Raw genomic sequence first — 23,960 nt, forward strand, 5'->3', positions numbered from 1 at the left:
TTTTACCACAAGTGAGAGCGCTGCATTGTAGTTCTGTGTGTGCATCAGCACTTTGCTGTTCCTTTGAAGAAGTTTGCGTGCGTGGTTCTGCTGTTCTTTGTTGCTTTAAATCAGTACCTTTCTGAAAGATACTTATTTTCCAATTATCTCTGTCCCCTCAATTTGCGGTTATTGTAGTGCAGTCTTCCTGCACTGCTAAAATACTGCACACCTGCAGTTTAACTCCTGTTTGAGTCAGGAATAACGGGACTTTAGGGATATGATGATGGTGATAGGATTGGGTTTTTTTCCTTTTGTCAAAATTAGTCTTTTTACATTTATGTGTTTTCAGTCTTAAAATGTAAACCAACAGTTTTTATTCTTGGTGACAAATTTTTAGGCTTTGATTGTAATAATATATAGCTATGTGAAAATACAGGCTCTATGTTTTAGCCATGCGCTCTTATTTCTGAGAATTGCTGCTAATAAATATGTGTGCCGTCAAAATTCAGACTTGAAAAATCGTTGGTTAGACTTACCGGTTGTAGGCAATGCGATGTGCAGTTGGTAATCTCCTGTTTGGCTTTTTTCTGCAAAGTTGTGACGAATCTCTGGGTTTTAGCAGCCACTATTTACATTACAGCAGCACTTCTGGGCATTCTACTTGCACAAAAAAAAAAAAAGTGGTTGTCAAAAATTCTATGAAAAATAAACCTTCCTATTTTTGTATACTATTTTACTATCAGTGCTTGGGTATCTTCCTTGGTAAAGGGCGATAGATGCATTTGCTTCCGATAACCCGAAAGCACAGGTCAGTCTCATCTACAGTTTTCCATGAAAATATTTCAAAAAGAAACAGAAACAAGAAAGATGCCATCTAGTAAGTTTTTCCTTCTGAGTAGCCAGTGAAGATGGGAAAACAATCTGTTTGTACATACGTAATGCAGGTATCTGTTGCAGCTTCACAACTACGTATGCATTTTAACAAAAACCTAAGGTCGGGCGGAGAATCCCATTTTTCACCCAGAAGAATTCATTCTTACAAAACTTCATAAAATGGAGTTTTTTCTTCCTTTGAATTCCAAGTTTACTTTTATTTTTTTCTGTAAATGTAATGTACAAAATCAACATTTTTCTCTAAAATTCTTTCTGTTTCTTTCTTTCAGTTTCTCCCTTTCCTCCAAAATTTAGAGACAGAACCATAGGAAGTAGAAGGTCTGTAAGGTGTTAGTGGGGGGTATAATGTTCCTTCCCTCCTCCTCCTGGGGAATTAATTAATGAATTAATTTTCGTTCACAAACTTATTATATCAATGATTTTGTAAGTGATGGCATACATCACCTAGAAGCATCTTTGGTGATTTGTCAAATTATTGTTTGAAACACTGTCAGGTGAAGTTACATTGTTCTTGTTCCCTATTTTGGTACCGCTCTGCGTTGACTTTTGAAGACAAATGCAAACGTTTCTCAGCTTTTGAAGTGTTGAAGACTGCAGATACGGCCTCACTTGTTTCTTTAGTTTCATCCCAGCAGGAATGAGCCCAGGAGGGTTCAGAAAGGTGTTCAGACATCGAAAACGTCACAGGCCGTTACCTTTCTTCAGATGTGAAATTTGCTGAATAAAAGTGATCTTTGGTGTTTTCATTGATCTGCAAATGAGTTGTGAAAAGCATTCTTGTGACTTAAGGACGTTAGTCCCGTTGACCTGAGTAACATTTGTGTTCCTAACATCCTTGTCACGTCCAAAACCCCATTTTAGGAAGTAGATTTGCGAAAATCGCAGGTTGTCTCAAGTGTGTTGGAGTCAATGGAACAGACAGTTTATATCAGCTGAGAATCTGTCCAGAGGCGTCTAAATACAGGTTTAAAAGCTTAGCTTTAGGCTGCTGTTTTTTGAAATGCTGTTCCACTTTCTTCCTGGTTTATTATAAAGATGTAAACTGTTGCCCACACTTTGAGATTACGGATATTTTCATCATTCATGATGACCTGTTTTCTTCAAATAGTGGCTCTGGCTCGTATAACTCGTATGCCAGAAGACTTACTGCTTTGGCACTGCACTATTAAAATATTGCCGGTATTGTCGTAAGCAGCTACTACAGCCTATCTTTCCTTTGGGCTTTTTTAAACTACATCTATTTGCTGCTTAGAGAAGATGCAGAGAAATGTATTATCTTGTTTTCTTATTGTAAGAATGCTTTTCCAACATACGTAGGGGGTCAAACTTGTCTGAAAAATTGCCTTAATTATTTTTGTCTAGAGGCAGTATTGGCTTTTTTTTTTTTTTTTTTTTTTTGCCACGTCTCCAGTAAGGGATGCTCTGGGAGAAGACATAATAGAACTCCTTGTATCGCGGTGAACATCCGCAGTACTGCTTCTGCCATCTAGGGTACTCCTGGTGTTAACTAAACTGTGGTTAGTGGTTCTTATCAGGCGGTGTTCATGCTGTGTAATTTTAGTGTGTCACATGGGCAAAGGACAGAGAGAAATTAGAGCCCTGTATGTAGGCCTGTTTCGTACACCATTTAAAAAAAAATCTGTATTTATCACTTATTTGTTTCTTTAAAACTTCTATTTAACAGATGCAAAGTGATTGATTTTTTCGGAAGAGTATGTATCTGACGAGTAGGGTTGCATTTCAAATAAACACTTCACAGCACACAGTGGTGGGAGGGGAGAACACCGTAACCATGGAGAATCACCCTGGCCCACCTCACCCTCATTTTGTTCTTAATTATCCCAGAACCCTGGGCTCCTCCTGGAACAGCGGAGAGGAACACACAGAGCTCCCTCGGGCTGTTAATGAGCTCTGATGTGGTTGTGCTTTCCCTTTGTGCCCTGCTTTCTGAGGTGTGGTTGGGTTGTTGTTCCTAAATGAGGAACCTGTGTGGAGACCAAAATTCTTTTACTCTTGGTTTTTGGGTTAGCTGATTGTAGGCATCAGATATTCATTAACACCGTTTGAACTTGGTTCATCCCTGTTAATTATTCAGCACCTTAAGGTAGGTCGTCTTCCTGCTGTCGGGCAGAGTAAGTGGGAAACCAGGGCCAAACTGCACTTGCAGCCTTGCAGGGTAAAACTCGGTCTCTCTTGAGTTTATGTTCATTCATTCCATGCAAAGCTAGTACGTACGGCTATAAAGCATGTGCTGAATTCTTTAGAGATTTGAATAACAGATTGTAGATCCTGATGAAACGTAGGTTGTCTTTAGTCAACTTTTAGTAGTGGGAAACTTGGAGCCTGCTTCTGCTCAGTCTTCGAGCTGGTGGAGACCCAGATCCCAAGCGCCAGTCATGCTATATTAATGTAATAATATCTCATGTTGATGGGTACTGCGGCGCTTACAAATCAGTTGTTTACTTCCCACTGTATTGTTACACTGTAAACAAAATACAAGTTGGCAAATACATTACTTGCCAAATACCGAATCTTTTAAGCCAGGGCAGTGAGGTGACCTCTGTGGCGGTGAACGACACAGCCAGTCTTGCTGGGTTTGAATTCAGGTAACTGCGCTGGGTTTTAGGCTCGTCTGTGTTAGACGGGCGTGTTTGCCCCAGAACGTGGAGCGGTTTTTATTGTCATTGTGTCACCTGGGTTTCTTTGTCCAGATGCAGACACCTCACAGCAAAATTACTGATCTCATCAGAGCCCCGTTGAGGTTACTCGCTGTGAGTTTGGCTCCGAGGTTTAGCGACTGTTAGGGTGCATTTCCCCTCTGACAATAACGTGCCGAAGCTGGTATTCCCTCAAGGAATGTTAACTCTGGAATTCGCTGACAGAATAGCTGTATGTGTGCCATTACTTGTATTTTGAATGGTTTTAAGTAGGTATACTTCTAAATTTTGCAAACGTGAATTGCTCATCTTCAAGTTGTCCGTTGAAATCAGCATTTTAGGGCAGATACGAGGTTAAGGAACACAGAAAGCTGTGTCGGGAAAGACATTTGTGTGTGAATGAAGGCCAAACTGTGGAGGTTTCACCTTTCTCTAAACTTTTCCAGTTGAGTGATTCATACCTGGGTCCTGAACTGAGGGATTCGTTGTAGAGATCTGATCCCTTTCCATCATAAACACAACTGGTGGGAATTAGGATCCTGTGTGGAAGGCAGTGTTTTAAGGCAGTAGTGTGTTTTTAAAATCCTTACATTTTGCATGCAAACATTTTTTATTTTTTTTTCCTGAAGAAGCATGAAAAAAATTCCAGTCTGTGTATATAGGACTCTGGTCTTTGTGGTGCTTTTTCTTTCAGGCCCTTGATGCAGCATTAGGCAAAGTCTCCCAAGCCTTCCGTGCCAGAGATGCATTAGCTGTGGTTAGACACCTGCTGCAGCAGCACTTCCATCTTTTGGGCACTGAAATTGATTTTTCTCATCTTAGCGTTTGAAGAGGGAGAGTGCCCTTGCCCGTCGCCCGAGCTGTAGAGTGGCTCGAGCAGCAGAGGATGTGGAGTCCCCAGATTTTCGGGCACCAGAAATGGCAGCGTCAGGAGCATCGGCACGAGTAGGCTGTGTTGAGGTAGCTCTCCCAAACTGTATTACGAAACCAAACCGTCCTGGTATACGAAGGCGGTGGAGACAGCCTCTTAGTCCAGAATGTTTAATCCGGATGAATACATTGGGCGGGTTTCCCCTCCTGCTCCTCACTTCCCTTTGTCCTTGTGACGGGACCGTGCACAAGTAAGAAGGCAGCACGCTTCCATGGTGGCTGAGAGCCGGTCTTCAGAGACTGGATGGCTCGAGGCAGCATCCCGTGGTCTCGCTGCGTTCTCTGAGCCGAGGATTGGTACTGCAGGTTGTGAATCCTTAAGTGCCGCAGTGTAATTACAAGCTGAAATAGATATTTTTTATAGTTAAAGATGAAGCAGACATTAGTATACATGCTGTGTACATTATTTTAGTTGTTTTCTCTGTTAAACATTTCAGTCCATCTGTAACAATAGTTCGTATTCTCAAAATCAGTTTTTAAACATACTTTCTTGTTTTGAAACCCAGATAATGCATAGAACTTTGACAGATTCATTTGTACTTTTTTGTCCTTTGCTTTACACTACACATGTTTTGTATTCTAGAAATAATATAAATTCTCTGGAGATTCACTGAAAACGGAGGCTGAGTTTTGTTTGCAGTCCAGTAAGTGATGTATGAGTAAATGGGTCCCTGCGATGGTGTCGTGCTGTAGCCCCGGTTAGGGTTTAACTGCTCTGCAACAGGTAAACTATTAACATCAAGTGTTGACTCTGCAGTGTGACTTCCAGTCGGGTTCGTTAGTGAATTTAAACTGGCATTGCAAGGTTTAAAATACTAAAACTGGAAGAGACTGCTCAGTGTGACTTTTTCACAGCTTTGAAATAAAGGTTACTGTCTACAACAGAAGTGTGAGAAAATATTATTTGAAATGTTTACAGCAGATAGTCCAGTAATGGCCACGTATTTGCATTTATTTGGTTTTTGTTTCTTCAGAAAACAGCGGTGTCCATTCATCATAAACTCAGATGACATTGCACAGGGAAATAGAGGGCGTAACGTCACAGCTTCCTCGGCGCTGTGGGAGCGTGCGGTAGTTGTGCAGCGGTATTCCACTGCCTCTTCCGCGGTGTTTCTCTATGTGTAAGTCTAGCTGTGTCTCTGACACAATTCCGTTTCAGAGAATAATTCAGGTGAGATTAGAGGTTTGTGGGTGAAGGTTTGGATAAACCTTCCTGGAGTCAGCATCTCCCACCTGGCAGACAGCCGACCAGGATTTTGCTGAGAATGCCAGCATTTCATTGAAACAAATTGTGGCAGTTGAGTCGTTTGTTTTGCCAGAAAGTGTAAACGCAAGGCATTTTCCTGATTGTTTGAAGTGTTTCACAGTATCTCCCAAATACGGCAGCCAAAGGAAACGTGCAAGATCACGGGATGCTTATAGTAGCAATAGATGTGATGAACATGAGTTAAAATTAATACTGCTGAATTGTGCATTGTAATTTATGGACTGTGAATATTGTAAAACTGTTGTGAGCAGTGTTCATGTCTCACCAAGTATTGCGCAATCTCTCTAAGCTACTCTCTCTGCTGGTTTTCATGCATTTGTAGATTTTAAGAACCATAGTCCATCACTGTGTTTAAAAACAAAAAAAAAATATTCACCTTATTCTGAACCTACTGTGGGGTCCACTCCAGTAGCTGAGTCTTCTCCACGTGACTCCTGCAGTTACTCGTGAATGGAAGAACAGATCCGAATGCAATATGGATAAAGATTTATGTGAAATTTACGGCTGCAAGTTTTACTAGCACATTCATTATATTACATTGCATCATTTAAGCAATGAATATTTAACTGAGCATTACTCATAATTGCACCTTTCCTGTTCCAACTTTATAAAATGACCCCACGTAAAAAAATATAATGAATCTTTTCATAAGTAAGTACATGAAAGAGGTAAAAATACCACAAGCTAATGAAAAATCTCATATACTGTTCCATTAGGTGCGTTTGGCAGCGTGCTTTATCTTTTCATACAGCACCAGCTTGCTGAAAGTAATCTGCCCCCATAGAACTATTACAGTTTTCATAATTATGTACATGATTATAGAAATTACACAAAGTAATGCTGAGAAGTTGTGTTTTGTGATGAATTTACAGTGGTACAAACTGAACTTTTTAACATAGGAGTTTTGTTCAAAGGCAGAATATAGTTTGAAATACGGGACTTTTTACCAACTTCCTTGTACTGTAGATAACCATTCATTTCAGCTTTGGAGCGTTTCAGAGGTTCACGTTTCAAAATTCGGAATTCCATATCTGCGTGAGCGGTACGGCCGTGTGCCGACAGCCGGGAATGCCGCTGCCCGCTGTCCCGCTCCCGGTGCGGGTGTTTCCGTCTGGTGGCTGGCGATTCTGAGCGCCGTGACGTGAACTGTAAACTTGCAGTGCTGACCTGCTGAAGTGCGTTTGCTGCGGTGGCAAACCTTGGTGTGGTACCGGGAAGTGAAACCTGCCGCCGGGGTTTGTAAGAGGAATGCTGCTAATATTTAATTCCATTTCACACCTTTGTCATTTGGGCTCAGCGGGCAGTGCCTGCCAGCCTAACGACTGGCTGTCTGCAGAGGGGTCCGGCTGATTTGTTTTAAGCAAAAATTTTTTTTCTGGAGAAGAGGAGGCTCCGGGGAGATCTTGTAGCAGCCTTCCCATACCTAAAGGGGGCTACAGGAAAGATGGGGAGAGACTGTTCGGTAGAGCCTGTTGTGACAGGACGAGGGGTGATGGTTTCAAAACAGAAGGAGGCAGATTCAGACTGGATATAAGTAAGAAATTTTTTATGCTGAGGGTGGAGGAACACTGTCCCAGGCTGCCCAGAGAGGCGGTGGGTGCCCCATCCCTGGAAACATTCCAGGCCAGGCTGGACGGGGCTCTGAGCAACCTGATCCGGTTGGAGATGTCCCTGCTCCTGGCAGGGGGTTGGACTGGGTGGGCTTTAGCGGTCCCTTCCCACCCAAACCATCCTGGGATTCTACGAAAATACTTTGATTTCCAAGCCAGCAACTGGTCAATTGTGGATAACTGTAACCAGTTTTAGAGAACTCTTCAGTCCAGTCTTGCAAACCCCTCCTGGCAGGGAGCGCAGACATGACTGCAACGAGTTCTCGTGGAGTTAACGAGCTTCTGGATGTGATACGTGTCCATAGTCATCAAGTCTGCGATTACAAATGGAGTTACCTACTCCATCGAGTTCAATTAATTTAAAAATGTGTGTGTACGATATGTACAGCTTGTACCTAAATGTCAGAAGCTATTAGGTTATTAACAAACAGTTATTAGGTTACTAACACACCGACTGAGCCACAATGGTGAGGGGTTTGGGAGGAGTAAGTTAGGTGAGCGTAGACGTTTCCAGGGGGGTTTGTTGTTTGCAGGGAAAGGCGGCGTACGTGAGCCATGTGTCGCAGCTCTGTTTGACAGACTGAGAGGGAGTATGAGATAGGCGAACTACCAGAAAGCATTAAAAAAACAAAGTTAAGAATTGATCTGTGTTAGGGTGACTGTCTGCATGGAAAGATGAAATGATTCTGAAAGTAAACTGTTCCTAGACATTCCAGAACACCAAAAGATAACAGCCGAGATGTGAAAGACAGGTTGTATCAAAAAGAATGAATCGTTTGGTTCGGGGTGAACTATTTACCCAACAGGCCTCGACGTACTGTAACAACTTCTCGGTGCAGAACATTAACTTCTGTAAAGTACAGAAGCACGTCCGATGCCAGACCTTGATTTGTGACTGTAAGATTCGTTCCTTGAAGTTACGCGGAATGGTGAGAAAATACAGCGGGTCAGTCAAGTGTCTGTTCAATTAAAGGAATCCGGTGAAGTGTGTGACTTCTTAAACTTGAGAGAGGAATATTTGTTTATCTGCATGCTTTTTGATTTTGCTAACATATGTCTAGCAAAAAATGCTTCGCTCTGCTACTGCAGAATGGCATTTATATTTCTGTGAGTTTTTTCCTATTACAAATAAAGCTTGCTTCTAATAAATGTGCAGCAGTGTTCTCTGTCAGGCCCCATCGCAGCCTCCTTTTCCCATCCTTTAAAGGCTCAAACAGGGCTGTGTTTTTAGCTATAGTGTCTTTGATAGTCAGTTTTACTTCTGCTACAAATTGCAGAGGTGAAATGTTGGTATTTCAGATCACAGCCATTAAGACTCTGCTAATTTCTGGATTAGGATCAACTCTGATTGTGTTAGAAGGCCTCTGAACCGCCTGTTGCAGTTAATGCTAAATTACTTAATTATTTTTATCCTCTTTTTTTACTACCACCACCAAAATCCAGCCTGGTGTTTGGAGCATATTGGCCTAGCAGGGCTTAAAGAGCAATTCTGCAGGAGAGGTAATACCCTGCTCCAATTTTATTCATGGAAACGCCGGCGGTAATTAATTTATGAAATTTGAACATGATCCGGAATGGGGTAGCCACAGCGCCTTCTGGAAGACTTACTGTCTAAGATGCCCTGAGTTTTCATTGAAAGGCTTGGAAAAGTACCATCATAATTATTCAATTCCTTTCAAAGTGAATGAAATCTTTATGGAATGTTTATAAAGCCATTTGGTTTGAATGTAATAACCTTTCAAATATAAAGTAAATACATTGCGTGCACTATTTGAAATCAGGTACTGACTTTAAGACGTCAACCGTTATAAAAAAATCAAGATTGATAGGAAATTGTTCTTATTCTCCAGTGACACAGTAATTTTAAACACCACTTCCTAATCTTAGTTTCACGCAAATATTGAATTCTAACATTTTGGAAAGGCTGGAACTAGCAAATGGTACGCATGTATCGTATAGTGAATTAGCTTTAGAAAAATCTTTTTTTTTTTTTTTTTGGAATATGAGCAAGGTTGTCCAATGCACAACTGCAGAGAGTTTCCTTTCAGGTAAGGAAATCACGGTCCTGCCGTCCTTCGGCTCGTGTTCACAGGTTGCTCAACAGTTTTCCTCTCATTTTGAAAGGATCTTTGATGTTTGGGGTTACTTCTTTCAGTCAGTGCTTCTGCTGTCGTATGTTCTACCTATAGTTTTTAATACTCTGTATTTTTAAGAAGTTTGCCAGAACGCTTTTAGCAGTCAGTCCACGTATGCTGTGAGCCGTGTCTTTTGTCAGTTTGAGCCATACTTGAGATAAGCAGCACTAGTTCGGAGATAAACCTGGGCAGTTTATCCCGCTCACTTCAGTAAAGGAAGAATTTAATAACATAATTTTTAGCAATTTGTTGCTTTTCCACTTATTTCACTGTTTGCGGAATGTCGTGCTCAGTCACCGATGTACATCCAAAATCAGCAAGTGTCCCCAAACACCCGTGTGGCTCCTGGCTTACACTGGAGCGGGAGCCGTGTTTCAGGTCACCGGTACGGCGACCCAAGGAGGAGGGGACCCCGACAGCTCAGCGTGTTCTGTTACACAAACAGGAGAGCTCGAAACAAGCCGCGGCTGAGCTCAGCGCATTTGGCGTGCAGGCGTTGTGCTGATGTGCAGGCATCATTTTGCGTCGTGACTGCGGTTACTCACAATTTTAGGGAAGCAGCAACCCTACTTTGTGCTTTTGCTGTGAAGAGCCAAACCACCTTCTAGTGATTTATAGAAATTTATAAATCTGTATCAAAAATGTCAGAATTTATATTACTTTCAATTACTTATAAATGTAACACGGGTCATTTTCCTTGAGCAAGTATGCAACATCATAGCAAGATTTTATCTTTATTTTTATACTAAAGTGATTGTTGCTAGCTTTTTAGTTCAAGAACTTTTAGCTGTGTCTTGAAGGTGGAGTGTATTGTTCTCATTTGCGTCAGCATCAGCCTGATGCAATTCTTTTGCAGTAACGGTATCATTTGAGCTTAATTTTTATTTAAACACAACCTGACTGACATTTTGCAAGTAAAAATTTCATCTTGGGTATCTCCTAATCTGTTACAGGTCAATGCACAAACTGACTCAGCTGGAGAGACTCGATCTGGGCAATAATGAGTTCTCCGAGCTGGTAAGAAGTGCGTTGTTTTTTAATAGAAATCCTGTGTGTTTTGGATGCGTGGCGCATCAAACTTTTACTGATAAAGCATTGTTGTGTAGTGGCCACGTGCTGTGGTTGCATTTCCTTGTAGAACCGAAGATCTATCATAGTTCATGAGGTAAGTGTTGATCATACACCATGCTTCATCTCTGCCGGGCCTCTGCAGTTCACGGGTCCCAGAGAATTCTCGCCCTCAGCCCGTTGCCGCTGCTGGAATACTTCAGACTGGGATGGTCTCAGTGTAAATACTTGTGCCCACTATGTGTTAGTTTCTTAATATCTATCATCATATCCTGCAAATACTGGAAATTGCTATTAACAGAGGGCCTTACCTGCCCACGGCCTGCCCTGGAGTGTCGGAGCCCATGGGCTGTCCGTGCTCCGGAGTCAGAGAACAATCTGTAAAAGTACTGCTGCTGAGTCAGGGCTTACAGTGTGGTGAGGGTGAGGGTTCCTGTAGCTTTAGTTAAAATTAAGATCATTTCACTTCAAACAAATTTTGAAACATCATGTACTAGGAGAAAGCTGTAGCAGAGTCTACACCTGGTTTATAGACAGTGCACTCTCTTCTACCGTTACGGTTATGACCCTGTTAATGTTTACTAATTTATACTGCTTTGTAGGAGAAAATAGATGGTTTTAACTCAGATTTTTCATTAAAACTAGAAATCTTTTGCATAATGTCCTGGTTCTGGCTAGGACAGAGTTACCATTCACCTGAGCTGGGAGAGGAGCTGGAGCTGGTGACCCCTATGGTTGGGGTGCCCAGCTAGGATGGGTGACTCGTTACCCAGCAGCTGGGATGGGTGACTCGTTACCCAACAGCTGGGATAGGTGACTCGTTACCCAACAGCTGGGATGGGTGACTCGTTACCCAGCAGCGGGGGTGAGTTTCCCCAAATTAGCCCAAGGGCTGTTCCATCCCATGGGACCTCATGCCCAGTGTATCAGTGGGAGGCTGCTGAGGGGAGGCTCCTGCTGCTTGGGAGGGAGCTGGGCACTGGGATTTGCTGTGAGCTATTGTACTGTATTTGTTTTCCATCTCTGTTTTGTTTTCTTCTGTTATTTCTCTTAAATTTTTTTTTTTGTTCATCTCAACCCATGAGTTTGGCTGCATTTTGTTTACCAATTCTCCTCTCCGTCCCACTGGAGGGTGGGGAGGAGTGAGTTAGAGACTGCATAGCTTAGGCCTGAGCAGGGCTAAAATAGAATAAAATTTTCAGAAGTGGTATTTGGAAATTTGATCTAAATAAATAAATAAATAACTAAATAGATAAATAAATAAATAAATAAATATGCTGCCTGTATTCAGGGTGTGCCCTTTGCTGGGGTCAGTTGGTTTTGCAGTTGTGGGGTTTTTTTAAGTGACTTCAGCATCATTCTACATTTTCCGCTGTAGCATACTGTCCCCTAAGCGTGATCTGTCAGGAGTCTGGTGGCCCCGTACTGCTGTTAGCACCAGAGTCCCTGATTTGAATTATTTTTCAGGAAGCTGCTCCAAAACCGTAGGAACTAGAGTCAGATGGCAGAAGCAAAATGGGCCAGAAGGCAAGGGAAGAGCGTGAATCTGCAGAAATGCTGTAGGAAAAGTGGTACTAGTTTAAACCAAGATCTCTTGGAAAAAAGAACCAAAAGGTCTTGTTTTCATGGATTCTGAAAATCCGATTTGAGTTCCAGTAGAACATTCCTTCTTACTGGAGAAAAATACTGCTAGAACTGCGGTGGCGTGGCAGAGCGTGTTTTCTTTGACAGTCCGTGCCTGGCAGACTGTGCTCGTCATACAGACAATCTGGAGCAGCAGGCGTGGGGCTAAGCATGAAGGTAGATGCAAAGATGAAGTCGTTCTGATCATTTGTCTTCTGGAAACAAGATTGTGCAAATCATGAGATAGGTATGTGTTCCTAAAATAGAAAATCTCACTTCCTAAATAGCAGCCATATTCAAGCGACTTAATGTAATCAAGGAAGGGAATGGGTGATATCCGTCACAGGACTCTGGGAAGACTGGAGCATTAAGTCACACGGTGTGGGTCAAAGATTTGAAATCTCCAATCTTTGAAGTGTCAAAAAAATGTCCCTGGACAAACAATAAACAGCACTTGTAGTATCTCTGCCTGAAAGGAGGGTGAGTTCTTGACAGAGGTCAGGAATCTGCTGTCAGCAGCAAGACTTCAGAAGAAGTTTTGAAAGAAAATAGTGAAAGGTAGGGAGAAAAGGTAAAGGAAGAGGAAAGAGGACAAAACGTCATATGCTTTTGCCAAAGATGAACGTCAGTCCTTGATTCAGACTTGACATTAGGAAGCGTTTCTTTACCGAGAGGGTGGTCAGACACTGGAAAGGCTTCCTGGAAGGTGGTGGAAGCCCCCAGCCTGGCAGTGTTGAAGAGGCATTTGGACGATGCCCTTTGGAATATCTGTTAAGTTTTGGTCAGCCCTGGGTTGGTCAGGCAGTTGGATCCTTGTAGGTCCCTTCCAACCTGACCTTTCCATTCCATTCTTTCCATTCTATTCTGTTCTAGTTGTGGCAATCTACGCGGAAAATGAAAATATTCTCCAAAATGCGTCAGCAGAAGCACTTCTAGCAGAGACAAATAAGATAATAATGCCATTTACCAAAACATCGGTGAGCTCTCATCTGGAGTGTGGTATGCCATGACCCACACTCGGGAAATCTCAGATCAATGGTCATGTGTACAAGATGGGAGTAGTCTGTTGCCATGAGAAAGGTGTCTGTCTAATGAGGGGAATCTAAAAGAAAATTAAAGATGAGAGGAGAAATTATAATTCTCTGTAATAACCTTAATCAGTGAGCACTCTGGAGGAATAAAGAACCATTAATCATCGCAGGAAGAAATAGTATAAAGTGACCATTAATTCATTTAGCCTGGAAATCAGAAGTGGTTTTAAGCCGTGAAGGATGATAAAATTTCAGTAGCATTAGCCAGGACAAAATAAATTACCTCCAATATATTGACCAGTCATTTTTATTAGAAACATGTTATGTGATGATATAGAAAACTGAGGGACTGAGCTCTCCACATCAGCAAGTTGTTTCTTTCTTATCCGGTGACGCGTTGGGAACTTCTCCCATTGTGTACCGTGTCACCCGGGCAACTGGCGAATCATTTTTCTTACGGGAATTACAACATTCCAAGGAATTTAGAGCACGAGCAATAATTAGAAGTCTCTCTTACCGCCCTGTGATGCTAGGCAGATACATTTGTTTCTAGCTATATTGAAATAGTTCTAGTGAAATAGTGCTACAGGCTTTTAAAATGCTAGGATCTGGTTTAGTCAGAACCAAATGAAATATTTAATGTCGGTTTCTGGTGGACTTTGAAAAAAAAAATCTCTACAGCTTTACAGAGCTAAGGGAAATTGAAAGTCTTGTTTGACCTGTGAAAATAGTGTTTCATGAAAAAGGAAAGTACTGCTTAGGCTGAAACATGGAAATATTTGCGACCTGATAGAGCAATATTTGTGATCTTGATTTTCACAGCTGTAATGAACAGGAGATGATTTGGGCAGTTGCCCTGTTCCGTTTCACTAGTATCCTGTAGCACTGACAAGAATAGAGCATCTTAAATGAAAGCTTAATATTGTAGTTTTAAGGCTTGATCATTGCATGCCACTATTTTAAGTACTGAATACGACGATGCAGACAGCGGTGTGCAGATAAATGCGGTGTGTGCAGGAAGGTGTTCAGCACTGTGCCTCTGTTCAGGGGTCGTAAGGCTGTAAATCACTGAATCCTGTGAAGCGCAGAGTTCAGCGTGTGCTGCAAGGTGAGGTTGGGTCTTTCTTTCCTGGGCATTGTTTCTTAAGCTCCACAATTCTCACGTCTCGTATTTGCCTTGTTCATAAATTGCATGCTGGCGGCAGGCTGTTTAGAACAACACCTTCTAAGGAGTTCGATGTATCCATTTCTTTTCCGAAGGATTCTTAAATTTCACAAGTTTTGAAGAAGAGCAACAGTGGTTAAATTAAATGGAATGAGCATGCTCTTCATGTCGTTAACTGTCTGAAAGTTTGATGTGGGTTATAAGAAGAAAAAAAAGGAAGATGAAGAGGGAATCTGTTTTTAAATGAAAATATTGGTTTATATTTAACAAAAAAAATGACTGATTTATTTAACTGTTCATAATGCTGTATTCTTTTCCTCAGCCTGAAGTTCTCGAGCAAATACAAAATCTAAAGGAGCTGTGGATGGACAATAACTCTTTGCAAATACTACCTGGGGTATGGACATTTATTTTGTGTAATCAAATTGTTGTGTGCTGTGGTGAACTATTTACCTTGCAGTACATAAATACATGTGCATTTTCTGGAATGGGTGCATATTCCTAGGTCATACAGTCACTCATTATTGTTAAGAAATAGAACTCTCAGCATAGCCAGTCGTATGAAAACCCTTTAAACGTTGTGTTGTCACATGAGAGTGTCAAAGTGGGGACGCGCCTGTTTTATTGAAGCCTTGTGTCGTTTTCATTGTGAGGGGAAATTATTTCCCTTTGTCTTCTCAGTAGCCATGCGTTAACTAGCAGCTTTGTAAAAACCCACGTGAGTTTTATAAAGGAAGAGGAAATATTAAGTAATCTAAATAAACTAAAAAATAACAGATGGTAGGTACAGATTCAGTTCTGAGGCTGTGGGATAAAGACGCCTTCCTCTAGAAAGCTCGGAACAACCTATTTTAAAATCTAAACATAAGGGTCATGGTTATATGTTAGTGCTGTTTCTACCTCACAGTAGAACTTGGATTTTCAATTTTTATTGCCATGAATTGTTTGATATTATCCCTCTAAAATACACCGGTTATGGCTACAGAAGAGCATCTCCATCGTATTTTGTCACACAGGTGACAGATCGTGTTTCACACATTAATGCTCTTCAGTGTTGCAGGGGAAATTTAGAACAGATCTAGCACAAACATGTCTAGGTGCTGGAAGAAGAACTGCCTCCTCTTACAGCTTTGAACATTTGTTAATCAAAAGTTAGGTTTTTGCATTGAGCGATAACTGTTTTTTCTCTTAAATAGCTTACAGTCGTCTTCTATTTTGTGTTAAGCAGGATGTTTGCGCTGAAAGTGATCATTTTCAGTCACTGTCCACATACCCACGTCTTGAGTGCTTTATTAGTGAAGAAAAAAGCTGGTATAGAAATGATACTGACACCAGCTGGAGATCAGGAACGGAATATACTGCAGTGTTGTTGCTGCGAGGTGACCAAGTGGAAGCGTCAGCTAGACAGGAGAGCGTGGGCACAGACACGTTAGCCGTTATTCTCCTCCTTGTCTGTTCGCAATGGAATTGGTGAACATGCAGTGCTAAATCGTGTTCCAGGCACGTCCTGCTGAGCTCTCCAAGCCCTGGAGAGGGTGTTTGGAGCTGAAGGTGTTCAGTGGAGCGGGGAACTGAATCCCACGGAGCATAATTGTTGTCAGTGAACAATTCGTGTTTCCTGACTCCGATTCTCGTAGACCCTGAATGATGTTTTACGAAAGCCTTCTCTGAAACAAGAGGCTTAAATAAGTTTTGACTGTTAAAACCAGAAAGGAAATACCAACAGGCGATTGATTTTAAGATTGAGAGATTTGCCAGGTTTCCCGTGCTGATAACTCAGTTTTTAAAAAAGGAGTGTGTGCTAGAGACAACGATTGTGTTAAATTGTTAACATGGGCAGCGTGGCAAAGGTTGGGGTGAAAGGGAGATTTTCCCTTTGTACAACAGCTCCGGTGTGGTTAAAGATAACAGGGAAGCAGAGAGCAGACCTCAGCAAGGTAAGAGGCGAAGAGCAGGTATCGTATAGAATGCATACACACCCGTAAAGGAAGCTCCCTCGTAGGCCATGAATGTTTATTCGTCTGCTCTGAAACAAAGTTTTCTGTTCCCCGTTGAACTTCCCTGTGAAGATGAGGCCATTCCTGTGGATGACAGAGCGCTTCTGTGGGATTGCACCCCATGCTAGCTCTCTGTAACGGCTAGCTAGGAGTGTCTAAACTCTAATGTTAGATTTTATAGAGTTCAGGGAATTGGTTTGACGCAGGAAAGCCTTGCCTGCCTGTCTAGCCTCAGTGACCTTGAGGACGGCTGTTGTGAGTAGATGGGAACTGTGAGTAAGTGCCCCTGGAATCTCTGTCCTCATGAGGAAATAGTACAGCTGTGTGACTGAGAACTCAGCCTGCCCACAGATGCAGTGAATCTGGAGCGCGTTGGTTGGTTTGGTAGGTCTCATTCGGTCTGGTGTGGTTCCTTTTGGGGCTACCTGGGCAGGCAGGCCGTAGGGCCGCCGCCGCCTCAGAGAAGTAACCCTCGGAGAAGGGATGCTGAGGTAACGGAATATAAGCTTGTGTAAGGACTGTTCGTCTTTAATTAAACTTAGAAACTGGCACGCAGTGTCTGTTTGCTCAAGTAACGCTTTGTAACGTGCTTTTAAGTCTATAGGGAAGTTAAAACAGCTCGTGTACCTGGATGTGTCAAAAAACAGGATAGAAACGGTGGATTTGGACATATCGGGGTGTGAAGGACTGGAGGATCTCCTCTTGTCATCCAACATGTTGCAGCAACTTCCAGACTCCATAGGTGAGAAAAGCTCAGGATTTCTTGTCACCTTACAGCTGAGGATTTCATTTATATCTCTTTCTGGTGATGATGAGACTTTATAATAGCTGGAACAAGAACTGCCATTAAATTCCAAAGGAGATTCAAACAGCTGTGTCTGGACAGTCCAGGAAGACTGTTTTGTGAAGGCAGGAAAAAAACCATGGTTAGAAGGTATTGATTATTCTGATTGTACAAAGGGGATAAATGTTTACATAAGGAATTACACGTTATATGTATGCAGTTCTCGTTTCCAAATTCCTGTTACTGAATGGTAATAGACTTAACAGAAGTAAAGCAAGAAGAGACATTTTACTACTGCGGTTTCAGATGGGAGCTTGATGAAATTCATTTTGCTGGAACTTCTTTCTTCTTAAAAGACAATTTGGTTGGAACCTAGATGTTTCTTGAAACATTGATTTTGAAAAAGCTTTCAACAAGAATGTTCTGCAGTTGAAATGAGTGGTGTTTCTAGTGTCCCTTCTGATTACACTTCTCATTTCCTTCAGCTTTCATATTATGGCACATTTGGTTTAACTTTTTTCTCTCTATTAGTGATTAATTTATATTATTCCCAGCATTAATTAAAAATAATTGTTTAAAAATGCTATTTAGATATATCCAGAATGCAATAGTTTCCCCGTTTTCTCTGTCTTTACCTTTTTATTGTTTTCTGCTGTTACGCCTTGGTAAAGCGGAAGTTTCATTCCATTCTTGGTAAATGGTACCCAGTTATGCATCTGATTACACTTGGGTATATAAGAATTCTTTTAATGGTAAGAGTTAACCACGTACACAAATGCATTCAGGATTTATTCTGGTTTTCTGCCTATCCCTACATATTCTGAAGCTTTATAAATGCAGCATAGACTTTAGATAATTCACAGAATGTCCTGTTATGGCCTGAGCACCTTTTAATCAAGGCAACAGTACTTGAACTCAATTGAAACATTAACAGATCAGTAGAAATACTGCCCTTCCTACAGAGATTGGTACAATTCTTTCTTTTTTTTTTTTTTTTTTTTAACAATTTTTTAAGGACTCCAGGAAAACACTTATTATTTTACTTGCAGTTCAGCTTAACTTTTAATCAGTGCTTCATTTTGATGAGACATATTTTCAATGGGAGAGGAATGTGTCTGTGTATTGCCCTCTGTACAATTTTTCTGTATATTTTCTAAAATCTAGATGAGAGTTACTCAGTGTTTGCTTAAGGATATGGGAGATTACAGAAAGTAAAAAAGATGAATGTGAAATGTTTTTCTATAACTTCTTCCTGACGTGTTTTGCAGGACTGTTGAAAAGGCTTACAACCTTAAAAGTGGATGACAATCAGCTTACAATTCTGCCAAATGCAATTGGAAAGTGAGTATAAGCCTCATGATTTTCAACACTAAGTAAAATATGTTTTCCCTTCTGCTTGTGGAATGTGGTTTTTTAATAAAAAATAGACAAAGATGTACTGAATTATAAAATAATTTCAAATTGTGTGCCTGACACCCAGCTTACAGTGTTTAAATTTGGAGCCACACAATTACTTCGGTGGACTTACACTGGCGTAAGTGATAAGAAGATGAAATGTATCACATTTTCCGAGAAAAAGAACAAAGGTGTTTTTCTGTATGAATCACTTGCAATTTAGATGATTAGAGCAGCAAAAGTAGAAGAAATAGAAGTATTTGGGGGAATACGTCTGTTTCCATAGCAACAGCCAGCACTTGATGCTGAAAAGAAAATGGCTGTAAACCCCATATGTATGAAGATTTCTTAAAATATTGAAGCAGCATAAATGAAAAAGTCATGACTAGGTATGTGCATCAAAATGTGAAAGTATCGTGTAAGCGATCTGATTAGGAAAAGCACTACTGATGCCCTTCGGGTCTCGTTTTGTCAGGTACATTGTCACTGGTGTAAAAACCTGTCTGGTGCTGCTGTGTGTCTTGGGCTTGTTGCTGAATGAAATCTGCAATTGATTGTACAATTCAAGGCGCATGCAAGCCTGTCTCCAAGTGTGGAAACAGGCGGTTCTTTCTTTCGCACTACACATATGCCTTTTTAGCAGGAGTGTCTCTAGATTTGTGTGTTTTTCATGGCGAGCGTTGAAAGCTGGTTATATGAATCACAAAAGGGCAAACCTTTGCTGCCCAGATCATTGTGTAGCAATAAATTCCGACAGGCAGTGGAAGTTCGTAAGGCTCAGAGCTGTGCTGGACACTGCAAAAAGGTTGGTATGATGGCCAACTTTATCTGTAACAATTTTGCAGGTCGGTTTTTAAAACCTTTCTTATTTGCTGAATTGCTCAACTTGAAGGGGAGCCCCTCTTCTTTTTTTAGACCTAATATCTGTTCAGCGTTGTTTGTCATGGAGCCTTAATTGCACTTTCAAAGATGCATACTGCTGCTCTAAACGGTGTAAATGCAGAGCAGTAGGCTAATCACCTAATACCACATTATTTTTGAGCGGTCGGTTGTGCTTTTTAAATGAAATACTTTCTCTCATTTAGTGAGGACCGTGTCTCCTACATCAAAACGAGCTTCCTTTCTCTGACTCATCCATCTGGATAGTTTCCTACTGGGTCTCTGTCTCTAAATGATAGCCGTAGTCCCCGCTGCCGAGGATGTTATTGTCACACAAAGATTAGCAGTGTGGAGGAGGGAACGCTCCCTCCGGGGACCAATTTCCTGGTGAGACACTGAGCTCTTCAACCCTGTCTGAGTTAACGTTGATGACAGAGAGCCACCAGCCTCATTTTTGCCAGTTTTGTTCAAAGGGCAGGCCTGTAAGCGGCATTTAGAGTTTGACCCTGCAAGATACCATGTGTGGTAGACCTAGCTTAATAAAACATTCCACATCAATTGAGTGGATTCACCTTGGTTAAGTACCTCACCAGACTGGACCCAGCGACTGGAGGTGGGATCTGTAGGACCTGAGCAAATACCCGCATGTCCTCTGTGTCGGTAGGACGGCGTCACAAGGGAAGACGCTCAGGTGATGGTGCAGTAGCTCAAGAGCCAACGTCTTGTGTTAGACGTTGTGTTAGTACCAGACGCTGCAAAGGAAAGGGTGAACCTGGGTTCCTGGGCCTGCAGAATTCCTGCTGTGATTTGGACAAACAGCGGGTGTAGCCACCTCTTAGGAGTTAGAGTGCTTTGGCAGTTATCTGGGTGCTGGGGCGGTATGAAACGGGACTGAGGTGGGTGGACCTGCTCTCTGGTTCATGCCAGTCTTCATTCTCCATGAATCAACCTCTACTGATCAGCCTAAAACCACTCCTCATCTGCCTTAGCACCCTGAGCTGTCTCGTTTCAGTGGGTGCCAAGCTGAACAGCAGGTGCCTCTCTGATTTTTGTCTGCCTTCCTTTTAACCTGTCAAGCATGATGTGAATGTAGCCCAAGACGACAGCAGGATTAATGGTATTTTAGTTAAATTAGCATTGTTGGAATTACAGCTGTTATTGACAGCTTACTTTCCCGCGCAATCCATGGTGAATGAAGAATCACTTGCTGAAGTGCCTATTTTTTTACCCGTGGTAATTACAGAGATAAAATACAGTTTCACACTGACTTTGTTGTTTTTATTGTCGCCATCCTCATTTGTCTGCTGATGATGTCGTCAGGCAGGAAAGAAGCTGAGAATGTCCGTGCCAGACAATACCTTTCCAATAAAATCCCCTTGTCTGATGAAGTCATTCTTTACTGTCGAGGACACTTCTGCAGGTGGAGTTCAGTGTATCAGGTTTTCCAATTGCTATTGGAAACGTGATCGTTCTCAATTAGCTTATCTGCTTCCAAGCTTTTCCAGTTGTGTTATCGTCGGTAAAAGGAGGAACGTGTGCACCTTGCAGTTTAACAGGCTTTCCGCTTGGTCTTTGCTCTGTCAAGCAGATATTTGGTATGGAGTAGGTAAACATGACTGAATTTTGCCTTTACCGAAATTGTGTTGTATCGGGTTTGAAATAAATTGTGGTGGCTACAAAGCCTGTATTGAAGAGATGCTGTGACCAAACGCGGCAGGGCTTTGGGGAATATTCCTGCGTCTCTCACTAGTCACCGAGTGACTCGCCTTGGCTTTTCAGCCTGCTGAAACACAGCAATGAGAGGAGAGTCCTGAGAATTCCCTGTTAGGAACAGCTATTTCTGGTTTCATGTTTCATAAAGTTTGAAGGCTGAAGGACCTTTTTTTAATTAAGAAACTGGAGTACAGATAAGTTAGACATGCAGTGACACTCCGGTCCTGCAGCTGTGACTCACAGAAGTACTCAGGAGCGAGGTTTGTAGCAGAGGTAAACTTCTTAGCAGATCTGCCTGATCATCAGGGAAAACCAGACAATCTTCTGGGCCCGTAGTCCCTTCGTCAGTGGACAGGGAGATGACAAATGTTGAGGAAGAAATAATTGCTTGCTTTTTAACCTTACTATTAATGAAAGCACTTGAGAGAAAAAGGTAGTACATGTGGAGCAGCAAAGGGGCAGGAGAAGCAGGGAGCGGTGGCTTTTGTGATGGGTCACAAAACTTCTAATCCCTGAGCTGAATGAGCAGTGCAGTTCGTTTCAGTATTTTTTATGTCCAGCCTAATTTTTGAAGACATTCAGTAGATATTTCTTCAGAATATTTATAGATATGTGTTTATGTGCGTAATATATATGTAGAATGTATCTATTTTTATGTATATATCTATATACCATGTATTACAGATACAGTCCTAGCTGTGCTGTTTGCATTAGCAAGGTCAAATTATTGATTCTCAGTCTCCGAAGCAGGATGGGTGTTGGAGTGGTGCTGGCTGCCACCGCTGTCCCAGGGAGGACAGACACTCGGCGGAGCCCCAGGGTCGTGTGGCTGGCTGGGACAGGGTCCTGAAGAGCAGAAAAACGCCTCTGAAGGCCGTGTGGTGCCGGAGCAGCGTGGCTGGGGCGGGTCAGGTGCTGACTCGGTGCGCTGCCTTGGATCTCTTGGCATTTCCTCGGATTCCATTCTGAATTGAAGGCTCGGAAAATGACTTTGTTTCGGTCCTTGCCATGCCAATATCCTCTCAAGATCACTTTTTAGCCAGTTCTCTCGACGTGTGAAGGATTTTTTTACAAAAGCTGTGTTGGACTACAACAGGCTGAGATGACTGCTGAGTTTGGGTCCAAGTTCATCTTTTTTCACTACAGATCTGTATTAGAAATTACATCAAGTGCGTCCGTTGGAATGAACTCAGTTCCTGCCTCCCTTTCCTTTGCTCTCACCGGCAATATTTCTTTACCTGTTGTCTGTCTTTGTATGTCGAGATGATAAACTTTTTGGTTTGATTCTTCAGCTTAGTGTGAATTACCCTGATCACTGTTTGATGTACTTGGAATACTTCCTCTTGAAACTTTCTGAGATTTCAGATTGCTAATTTTTGTTATCTAGCCTTTGCATAGCATCTAACAAGTGCACTTACAATTTCAGTTTATCTTTATTAGAAGAATTTGACTGCAGCTGTAACGAGTTGGAGTCCTTGCCTGCGACCATCGGCTACCTTCACAACCTGAGGACGTTGGCTGTGGATGAGAATTTCCTTCCCGAGCTGCCCAGAGAGGTGAGAAGCTGATTCTGTTCTCAAATTAGAGATTGAAATGTTTTGTGGTAGTCCCAAGATTTCATCCCTACTCAGACGAAATATCTGGTAAACCAATTGTTTCTGCACGATGTGGAGCCAGATCCTTCTTGTATACTTGGAGGTAACCTAGCAAAACCGGGAAATTGGTGGATTCATGTGAAGGTGAGAGTATCGCTCCGAAGAGTGCAGGTCAGCCTGGGCCTGTCCCTGATGGTACTGGCAAAGGGAGGGCGTTGCTGACGAGCTTCTGTATTTTCCGCCTGCTGTCAGCTACAGTAAAAACACAATTTGTCCAGCTCCTGGCATAAAAAAGTTAGTGATAATAAATTTTGTCAAAGCAGCCATCCTAACATCTTTGTTTTTTTCATTCCTGTAGATTGGAAGCTGTAAAAACGTAACGGTGATGTCTCTGCGCTCCAACAAGCTAGAATTTCTTCCTGATGAGATTGGTCAGATGCAGAAGCTGCGGGTGTTAAATCTGAGCGATAACAGGTACAGTCCACATACTTTTTCTAACCCATTGTCAGAATTAATTTTTGAAAAATTTTGAACTCTTCTTTTTAGGTATTTGTAAAAATACGTTTGTATAAAATATATTTTAAAATACAAAAAATGTGTTTAGAATTGCTGTATTTAAACTATTCGTACGGACAAAAACTTGTTGGTTTTTTTTTCCTTAATCTTTGTGGTTTGCTCTTAGTTCCACTGAGATGCAAAGGAAAAGTTGAACGGGCCCAAGATCTGGGTCTCAGTGAGTTTTAACAGATTAAAACCCGTTTACTTCTTCTATCTCCTGCTATTTCCTTGTGGAAGTGTGATGTTTGGCTTTAAAAGTGTATATAATTTGTAATATTTAATAACTTAAAAATTCTGACAAGCTGATGTATAGGAAGTCATTAAACGCAAGCACACTGGCACGTTATCCTGACTCCACTGAAATCAAAAGAAAATTTTGTTTCCTTCAGCAGAGCAAAGGTTTTGTCAAAAACCCTGGATTCTTCTGTTCTTACGCACATGAGGAACAGAGTGCTTAAAACGAGCCTCTCCTGTGCCAAACGTGTTAATTTTTAGCGTAAGCAGAGAAATACCAGTTTGTCTGGCAGTGCAACAAGTGGTGTGTGAATTCCGATTTGTTTCCATACTCAGTAAAAATTAGAGGACGGACTTTCCACGTCTGTGTCTGATTGACTGCCAGCAGTTTAATTGTTGAAATTAAGGTGGTTGACCATAAAGCAGAAGAGGAAACAGTGCAG

At 41.8% G+C, this 23,960-nt stretch overlaps 2 protein-coding genes across 2 annotated transcripts in view; one reads left to right on the plus strand and one right to left on the minus strand.

The window, feature by feature from the left end:
• The window catches only part of NEGR1 (neuronal growth regulator 1), a 726,879-nt gene that overhangs the window by 194,513 nt on the left and 508,406 nt on the right, over positions 1-23,960 (minus strand). The gene's annotated exons all lie outside the window — the stretch shown is intronic.
• LRRC7 (leucine rich repeat containing 7) overlaps positions 1-23,960 on the plus strand; it is a 137,564-nt gene that overhangs the window by 77,713 nt on the left and 35,891 nt on the right. The window contains exons 7-12 of the mRNA XM_086753669.1: positions 10,429-10,492; positions 14,685-14,759; positions 16,957-17,101; positions 18,412-18,484; positions 22,557-22,686; positions 23,084-23,199. Of these exons, the coding sequence (XP_086609795.1) occupies positions 10,429-10,492; positions 14,685-14,759; positions 16,957-17,101; positions 18,412-18,484; positions 22,557-22,686; positions 23,084-23,199 (603 nt within the window). The remainder of the gene's footprint in view (positions 1-10,428; positions 10,493-14,684; positions 14,760-16,956; positions 17,102-18,411; positions 18,485-22,556; positions 22,687-23,083; positions 23,200-23,960) is intronic.

Source organism: Chlamydotis macqueenii, chromosome 8, assembly GCF_036417535.1.
Source record: "Chlamydotis macqueenii isolate bChlMac1 chromosome 8, bChlMac1.mat, whole genome shotgun sequence".
Taxonomy (NCBI): Eukaryota; Metazoa; Chordata; class Aves; order Otidiformes; family Otididae; genus Chlamydotis; species Chlamydotis macqueenii.